This window comes from Macadamia integrifolia, unplaced genomic scaffold (assembly GCF_013358625.1).
Source record: "Macadamia integrifolia cultivar HAES 741 unplaced genomic scaffold, SCU_Mint_v3 scaffold1166, whole genome shotgun sequence".
Classification (NCBI taxonomy): domain Eukaryota; kingdom Viridiplantae; phylum Streptophyta; class Magnoliopsida; order Proteales; family Proteaceae; genus Macadamia; species Macadamia integrifolia.
The window spans coordinates 62,496-84,195 of NW_024868106.1; the positions used below are offsets into that span (position 1 = coordinate 62,496).

General features: G+C 38.5%; 1 protein-coding gene across 2 annotated transcripts; it reads right to left on the reverse strand.

The window, feature by feature from the left end:
* Positions 1 to 703: 703 nt before the first annotated feature.
* Positions 704 to 18,274, reverse strand: LOC122062977 (flocculation protein FLO11-like). Of its 2 annotated transcripts, XM_042626642.1 has the most exons (4): positions 18,026 to 18,274; positions 16,122 to 17,928; positions 13,878 to 14,099; positions 704 to 1,992 (listed from the first exon to the last, which is right to left on the reverse strand). In XM_042626642.1, the coding sequence occupies exons 2-4, from the start codon at positions 17,901 to 17,903 to the stop codon at positions 1,033 to 1,035; spliced, it is 2,964 nt and encodes a 987-aa protein (XP_042482576.1). In that variant the 5' UTR covers positions 17,904 to 17,928; positions 18,026 to 18,274; the 3' UTR covers positions 704 to 1,032. The 2 variants fall into 2 exon arrangements, with proteins under 2 accessions (XP_042482576.1, XP_042482575.1); XM_042626641.1 differs by having other exon boundaries at positions 16,122 to 18,274.
* Positions 18,275 to 21,700: the final 3,426 nt, after the last annotated feature.

The window sequence follows — 21,700 nt, forward strand, 5'->3', positions numbered from 1 at the left end:
TTGGAATATTAGATGCATGTATACAAGTAATAATCTCTCAAATTGCATGAGTATATTACCGTTTTTTTGGTTTCGTTTTTTTGAAAACTACACGTTTAATACTCGTACCGTTCGTTTTCGTCCGTTTGCCGTTCCCTGTTTTTTTGACCGTTTTTTTGACCGTACCGTTCATCGTTTTTATCTGTTTAAAACCCGTATCATACGTTTCTGTTTTTTTGCCGTTCCCTTTTTAACTAATAATGCTCCATACTCCTTCCACGGTAAACAGATTCCATTTTCCCAGCACCGTCGATAATTGTCTCAACTGTCTTGGGGTACTGACCACTAGCTGGTTCATTAACAGTTCTGGTCGGACCATATGAGTTTTTGGAATGATCCAGACCCAAATTGCAGTTCTGCCAAAGATTGAAGATTTGTGTATGGTGAAGTTGAAGTAAATCTCACCTGGTTTGTCTACAAATTCGTTATTGAGGTTGGAAGTCTGTCAACTCAGGAATACAATTGAATCTCTCTCACAATTCCACAGACCTCTTCGCCAATACACAAGATATGCCATTGTACCAGAACACTGGCACGAGTAATGTGGTTCATGCTGGACGTAATTTCCACTTACCAGATCATCTGTTTTATCTCCAATATGTAGGAACAGGTTCAGACCAGTTTTTCGGTTCAATCCAAATTTCCCTGGAAGAAGATTGAAATATCATGAAAATTGATAGAAGCTCCTTGAGCATTTCATATTTGTAGTATTTATACAGATCAGGTACAGGAACAAATATACAAAACATGAAGGATATAGACAACAAATGTTGGTGGTGAACTTTCAGAACTGGAATCCTTTCAGGACAAGTTTGAAAATGCATGTCTAATTCAGGCTCTCAGGCTCTGAGAGAGACGTTGTCGACCAACATCTACTCATATCCATTTTCGTGTCATTTTTTAACACAGCAATCAGTAAGCTACTCCAGAATGCAACTCTGGTTCACTTCTGAAAGCAGAGCTCTCTGCTATGTTGCCTACAATTGCTGGCAGTTAAAACTCAAACATGCTGTGGAAGGTACTAAACCCTTGTGCCTCAAGATGTGCAACAAACATTGAATCTTCCGTACAGTATGGCTCACTCTCCAGGAGCCTCTCAAAATACGATTTCTTCAATCCATACCTCCTAGCAATATCAGAGCGCACCCAACTAGATGAGTTCCATGAAGCACCAGAAACCACAACATTTGTATCCACATCGACCAGATTGGTAAGAACCACTAATGCCTCTGGTTCCATAGCTGAAGATGCATCCACCAGAAAAATGTGACTAAAATGCCCTGTAGGTAAGCCTTCATTATGCAGACGGAAGCTGCTCACAAATGTTGAGAAGATCACCTTAAAATTCTGGAGCTCCTCGAGAGGTGGACAAGTAAAGCATTCCCCCTCATACTGGCATAAATGAAGGATGTCATCGGGTACATCAACAATCTCTCGGAAGGCAGCATTTGCTCTGAAAATATCCAGTTCTGGAATCTCTTTCTCCAGGCTTTCCGCCAGCACATCACATGTTTTATTTGTAGGTGCACTGACAAGGATCCGACAGCCTGAAGAGTATTTGTAAATCTGTAGAACAGCTTCCCGTATGACCAGTCCAGTTCTTGATAATTCTTTTGATCTAGTTAAACAGAGCGGACCATCAATGAGATAAGGTGGTGAGCCACAGAGCCTTAATATTTGTTGTACTGCAGAGATCTGGTCCCAATCAAGATTTTGATTCGAAGGGATTAAAGGTAGGGTGGAAATGCTGGTTCTAGATATTTGATCAGGGAAAAGGAAGTTCTGGAACAAACGGTTGGTTGCAGCTGCAATTGCTTGATGAGACCTCTTTAAGCAGACTCTGTTGAACGAGAAGCTGACGTCATATTTGAAATCTGGATAATGGTGAAGATAAAAATCATCACCAAATTCAGCTAAGACCCGATTTCCTTTTACCACGCGATGGAGAATCCCCTGATTTGGAAATTAGGATCACATATGACAGGGATAAGACACAATAAATAGATCCATAGATTTTTTTCAAGATTCCTACCAACAAAAAGAAACAAAGATACAAATAAACATGTTCTTTACCTCAAGTTTCTTCTGATTTAAAGGATTTTTCAATGAAAACAAATCCACGAAAATAGTATGCACTCTCAAATAGTCTGCCCTCAGGAAAAAATAAGTTGTTAAACAGTTAAAAAAGATACTTAAAATGTAGATTTTTCAGCCACAATAAACAATCACAAAAGTATCTCTAGGTCTACCCCCGCCCCCAAAAAACACAGTATTTCTACAGGAAGCAAGTTTTCCCAAATCAACAGAAATACCCATTGATCAGAGATGCCAATTAATAGGGTTAACTGGACTTTTCTTTCAAGCCAGGGTCTGTCTAGAGATTGAGAAGTTCAGGAGAATGTCACATTACTTCGTAAGTCCTCCAAACAGAATTAAACTATCTTAAACAAAGAAAACTGAAATTTCATTTGAAGATCAGTGAGACCAAAAAATAAATAAATAAAGTTGTCAGGCTTGATTCATATCAGTAACATAGATAAAAGAAATGTTACAATCCCAGAAACCTATAATCAAAACAGAGAAATAAAAGAAAGAAGAGAAGAAGAAAAGATCAAAGAATAGAGAGAGGTGCAATCGAAAGAGACTCCCAAAAGAGAGGAGTGACCGGCGATCAGACCAGAACATAGTTTTTAAGGCGCTGCTAAGGCGAGATGGTAAGGCAGTGCTCCGCCTTACTTGAAGTGGTGCCTTATGGGTTTTTTTTTTTTATCTTTTTAAACACATTTTAAAATTACTTGATGAAGATTCCAAATATAGATTTTTTATTAGTAGGTGTATGGTTTTGTTAACACTTGAGATGTATGGGATCAGCTTTACTCCACCCAAAATAACCAAAACAAACAAAACAAAAACACGATTCACAAACAGAGTTTGGATTTTGTTAAGGATTTTAAGAAAGGGGTTTGAGAAGGAATCAAGGAACAAGGAAGAACCACTGATTCAGGTGACCATTTTGTTCCGGCAGCGGTGAGCTTCAGTCTTCTTTGATAGGAGTAGAAATATAGTGGATAACCTTAGGGCTTAGGCACTCATTTTGGCATCATAGAGGTAAGTATAATAAATACTTGTATGTTTTATGTCTTCTTTTCTTTATATTTATAATTTTGTTTCATAATTATGTATTTATATTATATGTTAATATGTTATGATGATTGATGATTGATGATTGATGATTGATGATTGATGAAGATGAACTTAGTTTATTCACTTTATTGATTTGTTTTTATGATGAATATCTTACATTGGTTTGAATATGAACCTTTAGTATTTATTTAACATATGAGTAATAGGATTCAACTAGGATTTGAGCCAAATAGATTGGTTTTATAAAAAAATTACACAAGAACGCTTTAGTCAATAAGGCGATGCTTTATGCCCGCCTTATCGCTAAGGCGTTCTAAAAGACCCTCAAACGCCTCCGTCGCCTTACTGCCTTAAAAACTATGGACCAGAATAGTATAATAGCGGGTTATGCCTCAAAACTTATATTAAATGGTGCTGAAGAAAAGTACAAAAATACCCCCATAAAGAACAACCTAATCGCAAAGATACGGGGCCGATAGGACATAAATGCCCCTATCGGCCCTATCGCGGTTTAGGATTAGCACCGAGCGCTAAACTCAACACTCCCCCTCAAGCTGGAGCATACACATCACCCATGCTCAGCTTGGTACAACCATGATGAAAACTAGGAGCAAACAGAGACTTAGTGAACATGTCAGCCAACTGATCTGATGAAGGAACAAACGGGGTCTTAATCAGCTTTTTCAGAACAGCATCACAAATGAAGTGGCATTCCACCTCGATGTGCTTGGTCCTCTCGTGGAAGACTAGATTGCTAGCAATGTACACCACAGCTTGGTTGTCACAATACATCCTCATAGGCTTGGTTACTGGAAACCCCAACTCCAAGAGTAAAGACCGTAGCCACATCAACTCAGCAATGGTATGAGTCATAGTTCTGTATTCTGCTTCTGCACTAGACTGGGCAATAGTAGTATGCTTCTAACTACACCATGTAACCAGATTACCTCCAACAAACGTTTAATAACCCGTAGTGGACCTACGATCACTATCAGAGCCAACCCAACCAGCGTCAGAATAGCCAACTAGTTCCATATGCCAATTAGGACAATAGATCAGCCCTTTTCTAGGAGCACCCTTTAGGTAGCGAAGAACCCGAACAACTGTGTCCCAATGTGCTTTCTGAGGAGATTGCATGAACTGACTGAGGACTCCAACAGCATAAGAGATGTCAAGAAGAGTCACAGTAAAATAAATCAGCTTGCCAATCAAACTTCTGTACTGATGCACATCCTGGAGAGGTTCGCCATCATTAACCCCAAACTTTTGGTGAGGATTCATAGGGATAACAAGAAGTCCGGATGCAAGCATACCAATGTCAGATATAAGGTCCAACACATATTTCCTTTGAGACAGACTGATCCCTTTCTTGCATCGAATCACTTCAATTCCAAGAAAATAGTGAAGTTGACCCAAGTCCTTGGTCTGAAAGTGTTGTTGTAGATAAGCCTTCACTTTAGAAACTCCTGCCTCATCATTACCAGTAAGAATAATATCAACAACATAAACTACCAATACCACCAATTTATCACCTCTACGACGAGCAAAGACAGAATCATGGTTTTAAGTATCTCCAATACCGATACGATACCCTCCGATACGTATCTTAAATTTAGTCGGCCGATACGATACATTGAATTTTTTAAATCATTTCGTATCGATATATATCCTACAATATATACCGATATGTATCAATACACCACTAATACACATCGATACGATACGACATGCCTCGATACGACTCTATGAAAAATATAAAATTGAGATAAAATGTACGTTTCAGTATGTATTGGTACATATTGGTGAGTATCGGTATGTATCGATCGGTACGTATCGGTATATATCAGCACGTATCGGTGAGTATCGATATATATATATTGGTATGTATCGGTGAGTATCGATACGTATCGGCGCTACGGTCATATAATGGCCAATATGGGTAATTTTTCAGAAAAAAAACAATTTTTTGAAGGGTTTTTGTTCTAAAGTTGCTGTCAGCCATATTTCTCTCTAACTAAAGTGGAAATCAAGGTTGGGAACAAGGATTTTACATTTATGGGACAACTACAGACCTTGAATTCTTAGTACGATACCCTCAATTTAGTGTTTATGCATAATACATGTTATCAATAGCTTTTTTCAACAAATTCTTTATGCAAAAGTGTATAAAAAAATGTTTCCTATCCATTTATGTGTGTATCTTTAGCGTATCTTAGTGTATCTCCGATACGATACGATACCCTCCGATACGTATCTTAATTTTGACCGACCGATACGGCGACCGATACCGATACTTTAATCCTTGGACAGAATGATCAGAATAACACTAAGAAAATCCACAAGTTACTATGGTAGTACTGAACTTGTCAAACTATGCCCGAGGGGACTGTTTAAGTCCATAGATAGCCTTGTATAAGCAACACACACCTTTATTCTCCCCCTGAGCAGCATAACCAGGAGGATGCTCCATATACACCTCTTCCTGTAGATCACCATACAAGAAAGCATTCTTGATATCCAACTGAAATAAGGGCCAATCAAAGTTGACAGCTAGAGAAATAAGTAGATGAACAAAGTTCAATCTAGCAACCGGGGAGAAGGTCTCAAAATAATCAACCCTATATGTCTGAGTAAAACCCTTGGCAACCAGACGGGCTTTCAACCGCTCAACAGATCCATCAGAGTGATACTTAACAATGTATCACGACTCACCAAATCCTTACCAAGAGGTAAATCTACCAGACTCCAGGTACCACGACTCAAGAGAGCATCTATTTCCACATCCATGGCAGCTTTCCATCCAGGGAAACGTAGGGCATCATTATGGGTGCGAGGAATAGGGTTAGTAGAAAGTGAAAGGGCAAGACCAGGAATGGTTGAGGGAAGATGAGATGAGGAAACAAAGTTATCAATAGGATACACAACCATAGATTTTTTAGTGCAAGAGGATGTACCTTTCCTTTGAGCAATTGGTAAGTCATCAGGCAGAGGAGGAGGAGCTTCACTAGAGGAAGGCAGCAATGGAGGAAGTGAATCATCTAGAGTATTGGAATCTACACTCGGCCGTCCAACCTTCTTCTTGTGTTGATAAACCTGTAGAGGAGGTGAGTCACTAGCACTAGGAACATCAGGAAAGGGAATGAGAAAATGAATGGGTGGAGGAGATGAAGAAGTCCACTCCATACTAGAATGAGGGACCTGAGGAGGAAAACATGATGTGCCTTCAAAAAAAGTCATATCGGCACTAACAAATTTCCTGTGAGTAATAAGGTCATAGCACTTGTACCTTTTCTAAGTACGTGAATAACCCAAAAAAATGCACTTAGTAGACCGAGGAGATAATTTATCTACTTGTGCATGCAAATTATAGACAAAACACACACCCAAAGACTCGGGGAGGAACAAAAAAACTCTGTAAGTTAGGAAACATAATAGAAAAATGAGACTTATCTGAGAGAACTGAAAGTATACGATTAATCAAGTGACATGCAGTTAAAACTCCATCACACCAAAAATGTTTAGGAACATCCATATGTACCATAATAGCTCGAGCTACATCAAGGAGATGCCGGTTCTTGCGCTCTGCTAACCCATTTTGCTATGGGGTATAGGCATAACTAGTTTGGTGTATCATTCCACGGTTGGCACAAAAATCAGAAATATCAATTTGGGCATATTCTAAAGCATTATCAGATCGAAAAATCTTAATTAAAATGCCAAACTGAGTTTTTATTTTATTATAAAATTTCTAGAACACAGATAAAAATTCAGATCTATCCTTTAACATGTACAACCATGAAAGACAAGAATGATCCACAAATGTCACAAAATAGCGAAAACTAAATCTATTACTAACTCTGCAAGGACCCCATACATCAGAATGGACTAAACAAAATAAAGGACTACGAGACACAGAGCGATATGGAAAGGACACACGGTGATGTTTTCCCAACTCACAAGCCTCACATTCGAACCTAAGCACAGACTTAAAACTAGGAAATAAAAGTTTCAACCTAGACAAAGACAAATGTCCTAAACGACAATGCTATTGGAAAGGAGTCACATCCCCAACAGCAGTAATAGCAGTAGAAGAAGCAGGAGAGCCACAGTTGAGATAATATAAATCATCTTTTTCATGCCCTCTACCAATTGTCTTCCTCGTGTGAAGATCCTGAAAAACACAGTAAGAGGGAAAAAAGGTTACTGAACAATTTAATGAACTAGTTAACTGGCTCACAAAGAGAAGACTTAATGGAAATTGTGGTACATGTAACACAGAAGATAAATTCAGTGAGGATGTAGGTGAGATAGTACCATGGCCTAGAACCGGTGTGGAAGCACCGTTGGCAAGAATAACAGATGTAGAATTGGTACTAAAAGAAAAGGTTTCACAAAGTGATGACTTCTCAGTCATATGGGCAGAAGCACCTGAATCAATGATCCACGGGGTAAGTAGTGATAAGAAGGGCTGAGGTACCTGCATGAGTGGCAGCGGATGTAGACCCACCATTGGATGTATTAGAGGATGCCTCGAGAATGTGTAAGCGCCGAAGCAACTAATTGATGTTATTGTGCAGACAGGTAGACGAATCTCCTGAGGAAGTTGTCGGCTTAGTATCAATGGAAGACACTGTGTTAGTACCATCGTCTGACACTGCCTGATTGGCTAACTGGGTGGCCCACTCTAGCTTGCCATGCTTTGCCCAACAAGTCTCAACAGTATGGTTGAACTTCCCATAGTAAGTGCAATGGCGAGATGCACAATCAAACGGCTGTCCACTAGAACCTCAACCAGCCGACCCACGACCTCCCCCACGATCACGACCATATCCACAAATGCAAGGAAGGCAGAATTGTCTTTGGAAGACTGATCAGGTTTAGTTGATAAAGTAATACGCTGTAGTCGCGAATAAGTGTCATTTAGAGTACGAATACTATCATCTGCAAGTAGATGGCCCTTCACTGCCTTCAAATCATTATTTAACCCAACCAAAAATTTGGAAACAAAAAACTCATTGCGTTGAGCCTTCAATTTGTCAATGTCTGTGGTCAAGGGCTAGAAAACATTGAGTTCTTCAACCATTCCCCTAAAAACACTATAGTACTTTGGACGAGATTTGTCAGACTAGCGAAACTGGAGCTTCTCATAAATATCATAAATACGGGTCATGTTCTTTTCTTGAGAGTATGTTTCCTTTAAGTCATTCCATACTCCCTTTGCAGTAGAATGAAACATGACATTTGCAGCAACATCTGGTTTCATACTATTCCACAACCAGATTAAAATCAAGGAATTCTCCTTCATCCATTCATTTTAACCCTTATCAGATGATGGAGGAGGTTCAGAAGTAGTATATTAAAGTTTATCCTTGGCTATAAGATAAACCTTCACAGACTGAGCCGAAAGTAGGTAATTCAAACTTCCCTTGAGCTTGATAGAGGTAATATGGACATTGACATTGTCCGAGGAAGATGTAGCAGTAGTAGTTTTAGTCTCAGCTATGAGGAGCAAAAAAAAAAAAAAAAAAAATAGAAAAGAAAGGATTGCTGATGTAGAGGCAAACAAACAATCACCTGTACGCAAATCTATATAGTACCATAGAATGGGGGATTCTATTACAGAGCCATATTGTTAAGACCTGATCACTCCATAGTCATCACCAAACAAACAATCACCTGTAAGGTTTAGAGTTGGGGTTTAGAGTTTAGGGTTACATACCATGGGGCAAAAATTGATGAGGTATAAAAAACCATGTCAAAAATCAGTCTTCGATTGTCAATTAATAAAATGAGCATAGGGACATTATCTAACACATGTGATTTAAGCCATAGCAAACACACTTGTAGGCGGCTGTACACTAGAGAGGTTAGTGGAAGAATGAAGTCAACAGAAAGGAATGTATAAACCCTAGGCTTGAACACAGAGGCTGTAATACCATATTACAATCCCAGAAACCTATAATCAAAACAGAGAAATAAAGGAAAGAAGAGAAGAAGAAAAGAGCAAAGAAGATAAAGAGAGGTGCAATCAAAAAAGAATCCCAAAAGAGAGGAGTGACCTGCGATCAGACCAAAATAGTATGATCGCAGGTTATGCCTCAAAACTTATATTAAATGGTGCTGAAGAAAAGTACAAAAATACCCCTATAAAGAAGAAAAACCTAATCACAGAGATATGGGGCCGATAGGACATAAATGCCCTTATCGGCCCTGTCGCTGTTTAGGATTAGCACCTAACGCTAAACTCAACGAGAAATAAAGAAGGAAATATAAGAAGGATGCATAGTTGTCACGGCGTCAAATCGATCCGAGGCGGTGGAGGGCTGGCTAATCAATTTGGCAATGAATCGCCCATTATGGGCGTTGCCATGGCGGTCAAATCGCCCATGTGTCATTTTTTTATTTTTCCTATTTTCTAAAATTATTTAGTATGATATTTTTTTATTTCCCCTATTTTCTAAAGTTATTTAGCATGCTACAAGCCTACAATATATACCCTCTAACATATAAAACCAACATTAAGCAACATCAAATCATCAAAAATCAACATAGCCCTATCAAAATCACCCTGCATTTTACAAAAAATCGACCGTCTAGTGAATTAGGCGTGACCTGGCGTCCATGGTGGTGCCATAGCGACGCCTATCAGCCAATGGCAACTGCCATTTGTGAGTCACGTAAATCGTAACACTGCCATGAACTTCTTTTTCCGTCAGGATGCCAAATCGCAGCCTTGGCGACGCCTAGGCGACGCCATGACAACTATGGAAGGATGGCAAGATAATAACATCTTTATATCAACAACATTTGGCTGCACATGGGCTCAAACCAAGCATGTTTTAAGCAGGCTGTGCTAAGATTGGGCCTGGGCCCAAGCTCAGTTCAGCACCCTAGGCCAGAAAATTTTAATTAATCAGTTGGATATTCGAGAGGCCAAAGCTTGTCAATTTGAAGATACATTTTTAATTATTTGATATTTAGATCTTTTGAGTTAGAGAAGATAATAGTAGCTTAATTCATAGGGTAAGTATGGACCCAAGAATATCTCACATGATCTAATAAAGCACTGAAAATGGTTACAAAGTCAATATTTTTTAAAACTGACTAGATAATTGAAACTCCATAGAAAAAGTCCAATACATGGTAATGTGGCTGAGGTCCATAGTTTTTAAGGCAGTAAGGCGACAGAGGCGTTTGAGGGTCTTTCGGAGCGCCTTAGTGATAAGGCGGGCATAAAGCGTCGCCTTATCGACTAAAGCGTTCCTATGTAATTTTTTTATAGAACCAATCTATTTGGCTCAAATCCTAGTTGAATCCTATTACTCATATGTTAAATAAATATTAAAAATTCATATTCATACCAATGTAAGATATTCATCAAGAAAACAAATCAATAAAGTGAATAAACTAAGTTCATCTATATTAACATATAATATAAATACAAAATTATGAAACAAAATTATAAATATAAAGAAAAGAAATAAAAATTACAAGTATTTATTATACTTACCTCTATGATGCCAAAATGAGTGCCTAAGCCCTAAGGTCATCCACTATATTTCTACTCCTATCAAAGAAGAATGAAGCTCACCGCTGCCAGAGCAAAATGATCGTCTGGATCAATTGTTCTTCCTTGTTCCTTGATTCCTTCTCAAAGCCCTTTTTTAAAACCCTTGACAAAATCCAAACCCTGTTTGTGACCCGGGTTTTTATTTTGTTTGTTTTGGTTATTTTTGGTGGAGTAAAACTGATCCCATACATCTCAAGTGTTAACAAAACTATACACCTACCAATAAAAAATCTATATTTGGAATCTTCATCAAGTAATTTTAAAATGTGTTAAAAAAAAAAAAAAACCCATAAGGCACTTCACATAAGGCGGAGCACTGCCTTACCATCTCTAAACCGCATCAGTGCCAAGGCGCTACTAAGGCGTCGCCTTACCAGCGCCTTAAAAACTATGCTGAGGTCAGCCATGAAATTTGATAGGTGACAAATTTGAAGGGTACCATATCTAAAAAATGAACAAAATGACAACTTCAGCCCTCTATATGAGAGAAAGAGCCAACAGTCCAATGATGACTCCCATGACTGGCATTCCAATCAGCCTTTTGTCATTGCATATGCAGATAATCATACAATTAGCAGCACTACTACTTTCTGGCTACAAAGCTAGCTGACATAACACCAAGGGGATGGATGATAGGATGATCCTTGTCATGTCATTTTTAGAAAAGGGAGAAAGGACCCTCCAGTCTGGTGTAGGCAACACCAGTGCGCAGGGCGAATGAGAGGAGACACGGAAGCATCTTCAGTGCACGGGCCAAGGGGGCAACATGGTACTTTGCACCCGCCTGTATCCATAGTTGTCACGGCATCAAATCGATCCAAGGCGGTAGAGGGGTGTGGCTAATCGATTTGACGATGAATCGCCCATTATAGCGTTGCCATGGCGGTCAAATTGCCTATGTGTCTTTTTTTATTTTACCTATTTTCTAAAGTTATTTAGTATGCTACTTCTTTATTTCCCCTATTTTCTAAAGTTATTTAGCATGCTACAAGCCTACAATATATATCCTATAATATATAAAACCAACATTAAGCAACATCAAATCGTCAAAAAATCAACATAACCAACAAGACATTATCATAAATTTGTAAAAAAAATTATATGAAACAACATATATGATATATCACAGTAAACATTGTTAAAATATGTTGCAACAGAAAAGAACTAGAAAATATCCATCGAATTAACAATTTAACACAAGTATATTGGGAACCAGCAGCACATAGACTTACCTTGCTTAATATTAATACAATCCACAATACGGGACATGGTTCTTAATCATGGAAAATCTGGTAATTGAAGACCACAATCATGACTGCTAGAAAATTTGCATCAATGAAAAAGGCAATACGACACTACCAAAAAAAAATTTCCAAGGACAGAAGCTACTCGCATGGCAGGAGCAACCTTGTTCAATATCCCATTAATAGCAGTGTGCCAGTGTATGTGTGAGTGAACTAAGGAAGAGGAAGAAGAAGATTAGAAGAAGAGAAGAAAAGAAGAGAAGAGACTGATTAGTAGTAGAAAAAGGGGGGGAAAAAAAAGAGGTGAAGAGTCGAACAAACCAAACTACTAGAGGCAACAGGAAAGGAAAAAAGAAGATTAAAAGAGGAGAAGAAGAGAAGAAGAGTCGATATCTCATACTAGAGGCAAGGAAGAAGAAGGTTAGAAGAAGAGAAGAAGAGTCTTGCTGCAAGATAGGGAAAAAATAAATCTAACGACAGCAGCTACTCGCAACCGCAGGGCAGGAGCAGCCATGAAAAAGGAAGAAGAGAAGAAGAGCATAAGAGAAGAAGAGAAGAAGAGAAGAACAGAGGCAATAAACCAGAAAAAAAGAAGAAGGGAGGCAATAAACCAGAGGGCACTTGGGCAGAGACGAAAAACCAGAAAACAGAAGAAGAGAAAGAGGCAATAAAGTATAAACCAAAAAAAAAAAAAAGAAAGGAGAAGAAGAGGTGACAAACCAGGGAAGAAGAGAAGAACATACCTAGAGACGCCGGAGCAGATGAGCAGCAATGCCGGAGCAAGGGAAGGAGGGAACACTGGAACAGCGACGCCAGAGCAAGGGAACAGCACCCTGGAGCAGATGAGGTCCTGAGGAGAGTCCCTTCCGTCTTCACTAAGTTCACATAGGGCGAAGTTCGAAGTTCGAACTAGGTTGAAGAAGAAGGGTTGAAAGACTGAAGTGTCGACTGTTGCGACCTTCTTTGATCTTTAAGTAAAATATTTTATTTTTTTTCCTTGGTACAGGTTAATGACAATTTTATCCCTGCCAAGTGCCAATAGAACTAGTAGAAAAAGAATCAATATACACCTACCAATAACATTATTATAAATAAAATCAATTTATTAATTAAAAATTAAAACTTAAAAGAAGAAAAAAAAAAAAACAACAACAAAATCGCGACTGATTTTTTGGTTCAACCACATTAATCGTCACCAAGGACAATTTGGCGACGCCAATCGACCCTTAGCGATCGATTAATGTGTGTGAACCTAATCGGTCAATCGATTTGGTCACCCTAAACCCCCGGGATGCCTAATCGGAGCCTTGGCGACGCCATGACAACTATGCCTATGTCTAGGCGTAGGCAACACCAAACTAGTAGAGTTCTTTATCCCTTCAGAAAATTATTAATTACGAAAAGTTTCTCTGTTCTTCCTTTGTTTCGTTTTCAATTGAAAACTTGAAAGTAGAAGGTTGCTTTTGTTCTTTGCAGCTATAAATTATTGAATATCCATAAGTGCGTAACTGACCAGATAGTTGATATCACAAGATAAAATTCCCTGCTTTCTATGGGAGAATGGTCATCAATTGTCATTTGAAGGAAAATGAAATTTGCGAAAACCATACCACATGAAAAAGAAGTTATAAAACAGCTAGAAATAGGATAGATCCAACTCCAAAAATGCAGACTAGTGACAAAACAAAATCATGCATTCAAGGTAGAATAAACTATAAAGTGATTTTTTTTTTTTTTTGAATGATTAAGAAAATAAAGTGAGACAGATTTGAAAGAAAAATCACATTTCTTAACAGTTCCAGACATGCATAAGCTTCTGATATCCAGACTAACTTCTCAAATTTGTTATGATAATGATGAGGCAAGTTCAGGAAACCAACCTTAAAGGGTTCCACTTCCTCGCCGGCAGGTTTTAGAAAGACAAAGTCCCTTGATAGGAGAAATGGTCGCCGCTCAGGAATCAAATCGATCTCAAAGACTACAAGAAGTTTCTCATCATATTCATCACTGCAATTCAAAGACTTGTTCTTGCTTGATTTTTCATAAATTGAGGCTTCCTCCAACTTTAGAGTTACATTCTTTAAACAGAATTCACTCCATTTCTAAACTAAAGAAAAGCATGTATTAGCCATAGAGAATGATAAAGCAAAACCAAGAAAAAATAAAGGAGATTTTACATTTCACCATCCTGGTGAAGTTAATGCTTCACCTGCCAGCCATATCTTGGTATAAAGGTGAGTCAAGGCCTGCATCTATCCACAGCTAAAATTTCAGCCCATAATGAGTGAAGGATGTGGCTCAAAATTACAAAGAGCCTTCTTTTTAAGAATGTTTTCCATCACGTGGCACGCAATTTCTTTTAACTCTGGGCCTATCTCCTTACTTATTTTGGACCAAATTTACCAGCATGATGGGTGCAGGGGTCCTATCACATGAATCTAGCGTGCACCACCTCATGACATGTGGTGAAGTATAGCACCCACAATTAAAGAAATAAAATGAAGTTGTTAGCAGAGTTAAAAGAACAGATAAAATCAATGAATCATTATAGGAATAGCACTGCAGCAGGATTCAATATCCAATCACCCTCGACTTTTTAAACCAAAAGGTATTTATTAAAGAGAAGGTGCAAATTCAAAGCAAAATCACAAAACCAGATTCCTAAATCACGATGCAAACATGACGATACAACAAAAGTCTAACCAATAAATATCAAATTTGGAACCTAGGTAAGAGAACAAGAAATAACAGGAATGTACAGCAGAATTGAATCACTAAACTAAAAATTTGACAACGTCCAAAGAGGAAAATACACACACATAGAAATGGGTGGGGAGGGAAGTGAAAATATTTACTGATGCACTTTCAAAGGTTGGTGGGATGGCAATTAGATCGTCTACTACCAGTCCTGAAAAAAACTTTAAATATTCTAAACTACTAGGCCCTTCACTAGCATTACTCCATGTTACAAGTTCCCTCTCAGATTTTGAAATAGTTCACCGATAATGCACTCAATCAATAACCAAAAAGAACTGGTTTTTCTGTTTCTCTTGAAACATTAGCACAACCAATAGAATAATCACTGGAATTCAGGGTCAGCCGTAAGAATAAAACTAGTAAAATTTTAGACTAAAAGTATGAAGGCCATAATAATGTCACATTCATATATTGCACATGCCCGATAACTTAGACCACTTCACATGCATATGATGCAATCCTGCTCCCAGATAATCCTAAAGTTCCAACAGCTACACTTTTTTGTGGTCCTTTCAACCCTCCACCCAGACCCCCCCAAGAGAGAGAGTAAAAAGTAAAGGTATTGACATTAAAAAGAGAAAAAAGGGAAGTAAACCCAGTGCAACACTGCTGTTACAGCCAGGGAGAAAACGATTGGAGATGGCCCTAACCTTTTGTCTTTTTGCCTAAAGTGAACTCCCTCAAACTCGATAGTGCAGCTTTGCATAGGTAGCCCAAGCTATTTTACCATCACATTAGAAGAAACTGTAGAAATATTTTGAACATTTAATTTAGCCCATACCAAATTTATGTTATGGACAAACAAACATGTGGGTCAATTGAATGGTCTCAATCAAACATAACTTAATGTAAAGAATAGCCGTTGGGAACCAAGAATGCAAAGGCCTCACTGTTTTTCAAAGTTTATTTAATATAGTAGTGACATATTGACATGTTGGAGAGTATATTTACAATGTAAAAAATCAGAAGTTATGATCACTGGAATAAAGTATCAAAAGTAGCCCTTTAACTTTATCCTACCATCAGATAGAAGAAAGTAGAAACTTCACTGGTCAGAAACACTTGGAGTTCCTCATCATCAATATTATTCATACAGAATTTTTTTTTTTTTTTTTTTTTTTTTTTTTGAGATCATTGAAATATAAACCTAGGTACCTAATTATGATTCATAAAACAGTAAATAGCTGGCGCATTGCATGGAACTGAATTTAAATTTTACTGCAAAAGTGAGAATCCTGCAGTAATTTGTTGCACTGTACCTCAATGTAGAAGACCTTAAAACAATAAATAGCTGGCATATTGCTTGGGAAAAGAATTGAAATTATACTACAAAAATGAGAATCCTTTAGTAATTTGTTGTTCTGTACCTCTTCGTAGAAGTCTTCAGCATAAAGTAGTGTAGCAAAGTAGTCTTTGTAGGTCCATGGTGATAATGGTTCCTTCAGAACATAAGGTACAATGTCCCTCTTGATCAAATTTTTTATATCTTCGGGGATCTCATATATAAGAGTTGCACCTCCATGGATGTATGTGTTTTTTTTGGGTGGATCAGGTGGACCAGAAGGAGCAGAACTTGTGAAAGAGGAAAATGGAGAAGTTCCATTCAAAGATGGTGATAAGTTGGGGGAAAATGGAGGAGAATCAGAATCAGAATCAGAACCAGAAGGAAGAGGCTGAGGGAGAGATTGAGGTAGCGTTTTTTTAGCTTTATTAGTTGAAGAAATTGGAGTTGTACCCTTTAGAACCCAAACCAATTTGGTTTTCGTAGCAGGATTTGTTTTATCTGAGGGACAGGGTGTTGGAGATGGAATTCCCTTACATGAAGATGGACAAAGCTCATTGAGAAATGGTGGCAGCTTAGAGGAAGATTGGGGAGACTTAGTGGCAGGTGGAAGAGATTGAGGGAAAGAAGGTGGCTGAACAGAGTTTTTGCTGTCGTTAGTTATAGCAAAGGTAGGAGTTTTACCCCTTTGAACCTGAACCCATTTCTCTTTCCTTGGTAGATTCAATGTATTCGAGTTAGAGGGAGATGGAGACGGACCCAGCTCAGAAGAAGATGAACGATACCCAGTGGAGATCAAATATTTAATATTCTCTACAACCACTGAATTAGGATCATTCTGAACTGGAGAAGGGGATAGAGACAGAGTTTGTTCAGAAGTAGATGAGTGAGGCCATCGCGAAGATGGTGGTGCCTTCAAGGAAGCTGGAGTTGCCTTAGAGGCAGATGAAAGAGGTCCAGAAGATAGAAGTGGGTTAGATGCAGATGAAAGAGGTCCAGAAGATGGAAGTGGGTTAGAGGCAGATGAAAGAGGTCCGGAGGAAGATAGAAGTGGCTTAGAGGAAGATTGAGGAGGCCTCGATGAACAGATACCCTGCTTATTGGAAGACAGGAATGCCTCGGATGAATGCTTAGAGAAAGTTGCAGGAGATGCTGTTGCCAAGTTGTTCCGCGACCGAGTATCTTCGTTACCCTTTGCGGGTGAGCTTCTGATGGTTTCCAGCTCATATGTAATGGTACTCCTTTCATTAACTGCTGAATCAACTGATTTGGGGGGAGAAGGTAGTGGTGACGGAGATACCGATTTCTGAGAAACTTTGGGGGTAGAAGGAGTAATTGGAAGGCGTAATGGAGTCTGACTAACCGAGGGTAGCAGAGATATCGATTTCTGAGTAACTCTGGGGGGAGGAGGAGTAAGTGGGAGGCGTGATGGAGTCTGACTAACCGAGGGTACCAGAGATATCGATTTCTGAGTAACTTTGGGGGGAGGAGGAGTAGGAGGAAGGCATAATGGAGTCTGACTAACCGAGGATGGCAGAGATGATATCGATTTCTGAGTAACTTTGGGGGGAGGAGGATTAGGTGGAAGGCGTAATGGAGTCTGAATCAGTGGTGACTTATTCAATGATCCATAAGAAATTGAGTACTCTGAACCCGAATTAGAATAATCTCGGTTTGATCTTCCTGTAACTGCCAGAGTATTGTTCGAAACCGCAAGAGAAGAAGAAGAACTCTTAGTTGTTCCATGGTAACTATACTCCCTACTAATATCCGAGGAGAGAGTTCGATAATCACGGTAATCACGCCTGTCACCATCATCATCTTCACAGCAAATGATGCAGCGCAATATCTCAAGAAAACACGACATTTTCCTTTCTTCCCAACTCAACAAACTTGATCATACCAGAGAGAGAGAGAGTTTGAAGAATCAGAAGGGGAGAAAAGGGCTCAAATCTTATGGAAAAACACTAGTCTAGGAAAGGAACATACCTTGAGAGCTGGGAAACGAAAGAGACGAAAAATCAAACCTTGGAAGGATCGAGATGCAGAGAGAGACGGAGAGAGCTGCGATTCAAGAAGAAGAAGAAGAAGACGAAGAAGAAATAGAGTAGACTAACTTTATTAGGACTCGAAGGCCGGGGATAGGCAGTCGGTCCCTTTCCTACTCGAAGCTTTTCAGTGCTTTGGAAAAGAACGAATGAGCGAAGGGACGCATGAGAGTACGGAGCCATCACCGCATTCATCTTCCACGACGTAGAATTCTTTTTCGTAGAAAAAATGGAGAAGAAACCTTCACAATGGTGATTCCCTATTACTGACACTATAATTTTATTTTATTTTTTTATTTTATTTTTTTATTTTATTTTTTATTATTATTTTTTTACGCCGAAGACCATCAACGAGGGATTCATTAACCAAATTAGACGAAAACAGAACCTATATTGCGTAGGATGTTAGTCAGGGAGGACCGGAGGAGTGTCTCCACATACCCAAAAGAGTAGAGTAATAATAAAGTAATACTGAAAACGTACGGGTCGTGTGTAATTATGAACTGATCACATCGGGGTGAGTTTTATAAAAAATTTAGTTTCAACCCAGGTAAAATATACTAATTAATGGGATTTCACAAATTAAAGTAAATTAAACTAACAATGGTGAAAGACAAGAATTAATCATAGAATTAAATTAAACATCCAATAATAAAGTGAACTTAAGATTAAAGCTAAAATGAATTAATGAACCTAAAATTATGTAAGAAATAGAGAGGTGTGAAATTATGATGTGGGGAAGCACTTAGGAATTAGAATCCACTATGAGATTTAAGAACAATCTATCCCTATATTATATACTTGAATAAGTCAGTAGGAAATATGGATTTTAAAATCTAACTTGTCTCATAAGTTATTCAACACATACATAGTATTAGATTATAAACAAGACCATATTGGAAGTTGACAATTACGCATATGAAAGGTAATCAATGACATACATAATTTTAACTTTGCAATAGGGTTTTGTTTACAAGGGTTTTTGTTATACGGAATTAAAAAAAAAAATGGGCATCAATTGCTTACAAGTTGTTCTTCATCTCATGATTTCATCCAATCCCTAAGTTACAGGATTTAATTAACCATGAAGATGAGGAAAGATAAAAAAAAAAAAAAAAAAACTAGAAGATGGACAAGAAATTATATGAAATTAAATATAAAAAAAATAAATAAATAAAAAGAAGTAGTTTACTGAATATGTAGTGCAAAATCCAGGCTTAAGAACTTCTAACTTCAACTTCAATATTTCCTTACAACTCAAAAGAAAAGAAAAAACTAATAAGAAAGAGCTTTCTAAAAATTTTTGTTTTTTTTCAAGTTGTGAATTAATTCCCTATGTATATGTTAATGAGAGTATGTTAGAAGTAATTTAGGAATGGGAAAGGTACGTACAAGTTAAAGAAAAGGAAAGTTAAAAACCAAATAGAAAGAGAATACTTATAAGAGAAGAAAAAGGGAAATACAGGAGGAAATCAAGTAGAAAAAGGAATGGGAAAGAGAGAGTTACCTATAGCAAAGAGGAGAGAGATTACATAATTAATTTTTGAAAATTCTAAAATTCAACTTAAATTCCAACTTAGTCCAAAACAGTTTTGGGGCTATAACTCTCCATCCTGATCCCGATTGACTCGAACCGAGAATTAAAGATGCATCATTTTAAATCATGAATGTAACGAGCCCAATATCCAATATCTTCCGGTGAACTCCTCATCTTTCAAAATGACCATCATGCCCCTACATTTGCATAAGTCCTCCCGTGTTCGATTCTTCTTTGTTGCTCAATCTCTTGGTCAAACTTTTAAAATGAGGTGAAATTCCTCATTTGCTCTTGATTGTTTCAATGAAATTTCTTCCCTTCTTTCCCTTGATCACATATGAATCGATCCATTAGTAAACCGGTGTTTAGATTGCATTGGATCCTCACATTTAGCATCTTTTATGCACATGATCTTATAACCTATAAATGTGAGAAAATCACATTATGTAGTCACTTTTATCATCGATCTAGAATCAAAATACTCGATTAAAATGGTCATGGATGTATAAAATATGGTCTAATTAAGGCCCATTTGAAAATAGTATGGGCATGGACATTCTCATCTCTATTAATAAAGCAAAAAAGCAAAAGCTTCAAGGGACCGAAGAAGACCTCTAATATCCTTCACAACAGTTGAAGCTTCAATTGGTGGTGGGGAGGACTCATCAAGGAAGCAATTAATCAAACCTTGACAGTCCGAGAAGAAGGACACTCGTCGAAGGCCCTCAACAACAGCGGCCTTGAGACCCAAGTGAAGATCCAAGGCATCCCCCACAAGAAGAGAGGAAGGAAAGCCATGGTCAGTAGTCACCATATAGAGGTGCCCACCAAAATCAAGAACTAGAACTCCCAATCTCATGGCCTGAGGCCTTATGGAAAAGGAAGCATCCGAGTAGATGGAGAAGGACGTCGAGATAGGTGCAAGAAACTGCCAACGCCGAGTGGGAGATGCAGAAGGGGGTGAAGGAGCAAGAGCTACAAAAGCCTCTATAGCCAAACAATGAACCATATTCAACAAGGTGGAGAAGGGTTGCATGAAACACTGAAAGGCCATGGCATTTCTTCTCTTCTATATCTCCGAAAAAATAACTACATGGGTGATAAAGCATTCCTTATGCTCCCTCTTAGTCAAGTCAGGACGCTTACCTCAATAAATAATCCACTCCACAAGACCCCACTCTGAGTGTGATAGGGGTCGCAGAGAAGCCAAAAAGGGGCAATGAAGTAAAGCGTGCACAACTGTCTCACTATCATTACAGCAACAAAGGCAAGACTTTGAAACCATAATCTTCCTTTGCTTAAGATTTGAGAGGGTCCCAATACCATTCAAGCAAACCTTCCAAATAAAGTGTAGAATTCGAGGGGGCCTTAGAGGCCTAACTTCCAAACAGCTTTTGGAGTGATTCAACTTCTTGTGCAAGAGACTGAAGAAGGAGAGAATTGGGAGCCCAACTTATAGGTAAACTTGACAGAGAAAGTGCCTTTTGGGTGGAGATCCCAACTAAGAGCATCTTGGTCATCCTTAGTACTTAAAAGGATTTGAAGAATGGCCTCCACCTCAGAGGGAGAAAACAATTGTCTCAACTTTACCACACCCCAAGCTGCCACCCCCTAATAAGATCAGAGACCCACTCTAAGGAGCAAAAGGGAGGTTGGGGGGAAGTAGCCTTATACTCTGGAAGGCTTGGGATCCAAGGATCACTCCAAATGTAAATGTTTTTGCCAATTCCCACAATCCACAGAAGCCCCTTTTGAAGAAGAGAGCAACCCATCAAAATACTCCTCCAAGCCCAAGATGGCTGGTGACCTACTTGAGCGTAGAGAAAGCTATCTTGGAGAAAATGGATGTTGCCCAATAATCTTGCCCATAGAGAGGATTTGTTTGAGAGAAGCTTCTAGCCCAATTTTGCTTAGAGAGCCAGATTCTAAGTGTTAAGGTCCTTGATCCCTAGACCCTCATCCAGCTTAGGCATACATAAGCAATCCTAGGCGATCTACTGAATCTTTCTTTCATTGTACCTCTGACCCCAAAGGAATCTGCACCCTTCTTTGTTTAGATCATCTAAGAACCATTCAGGA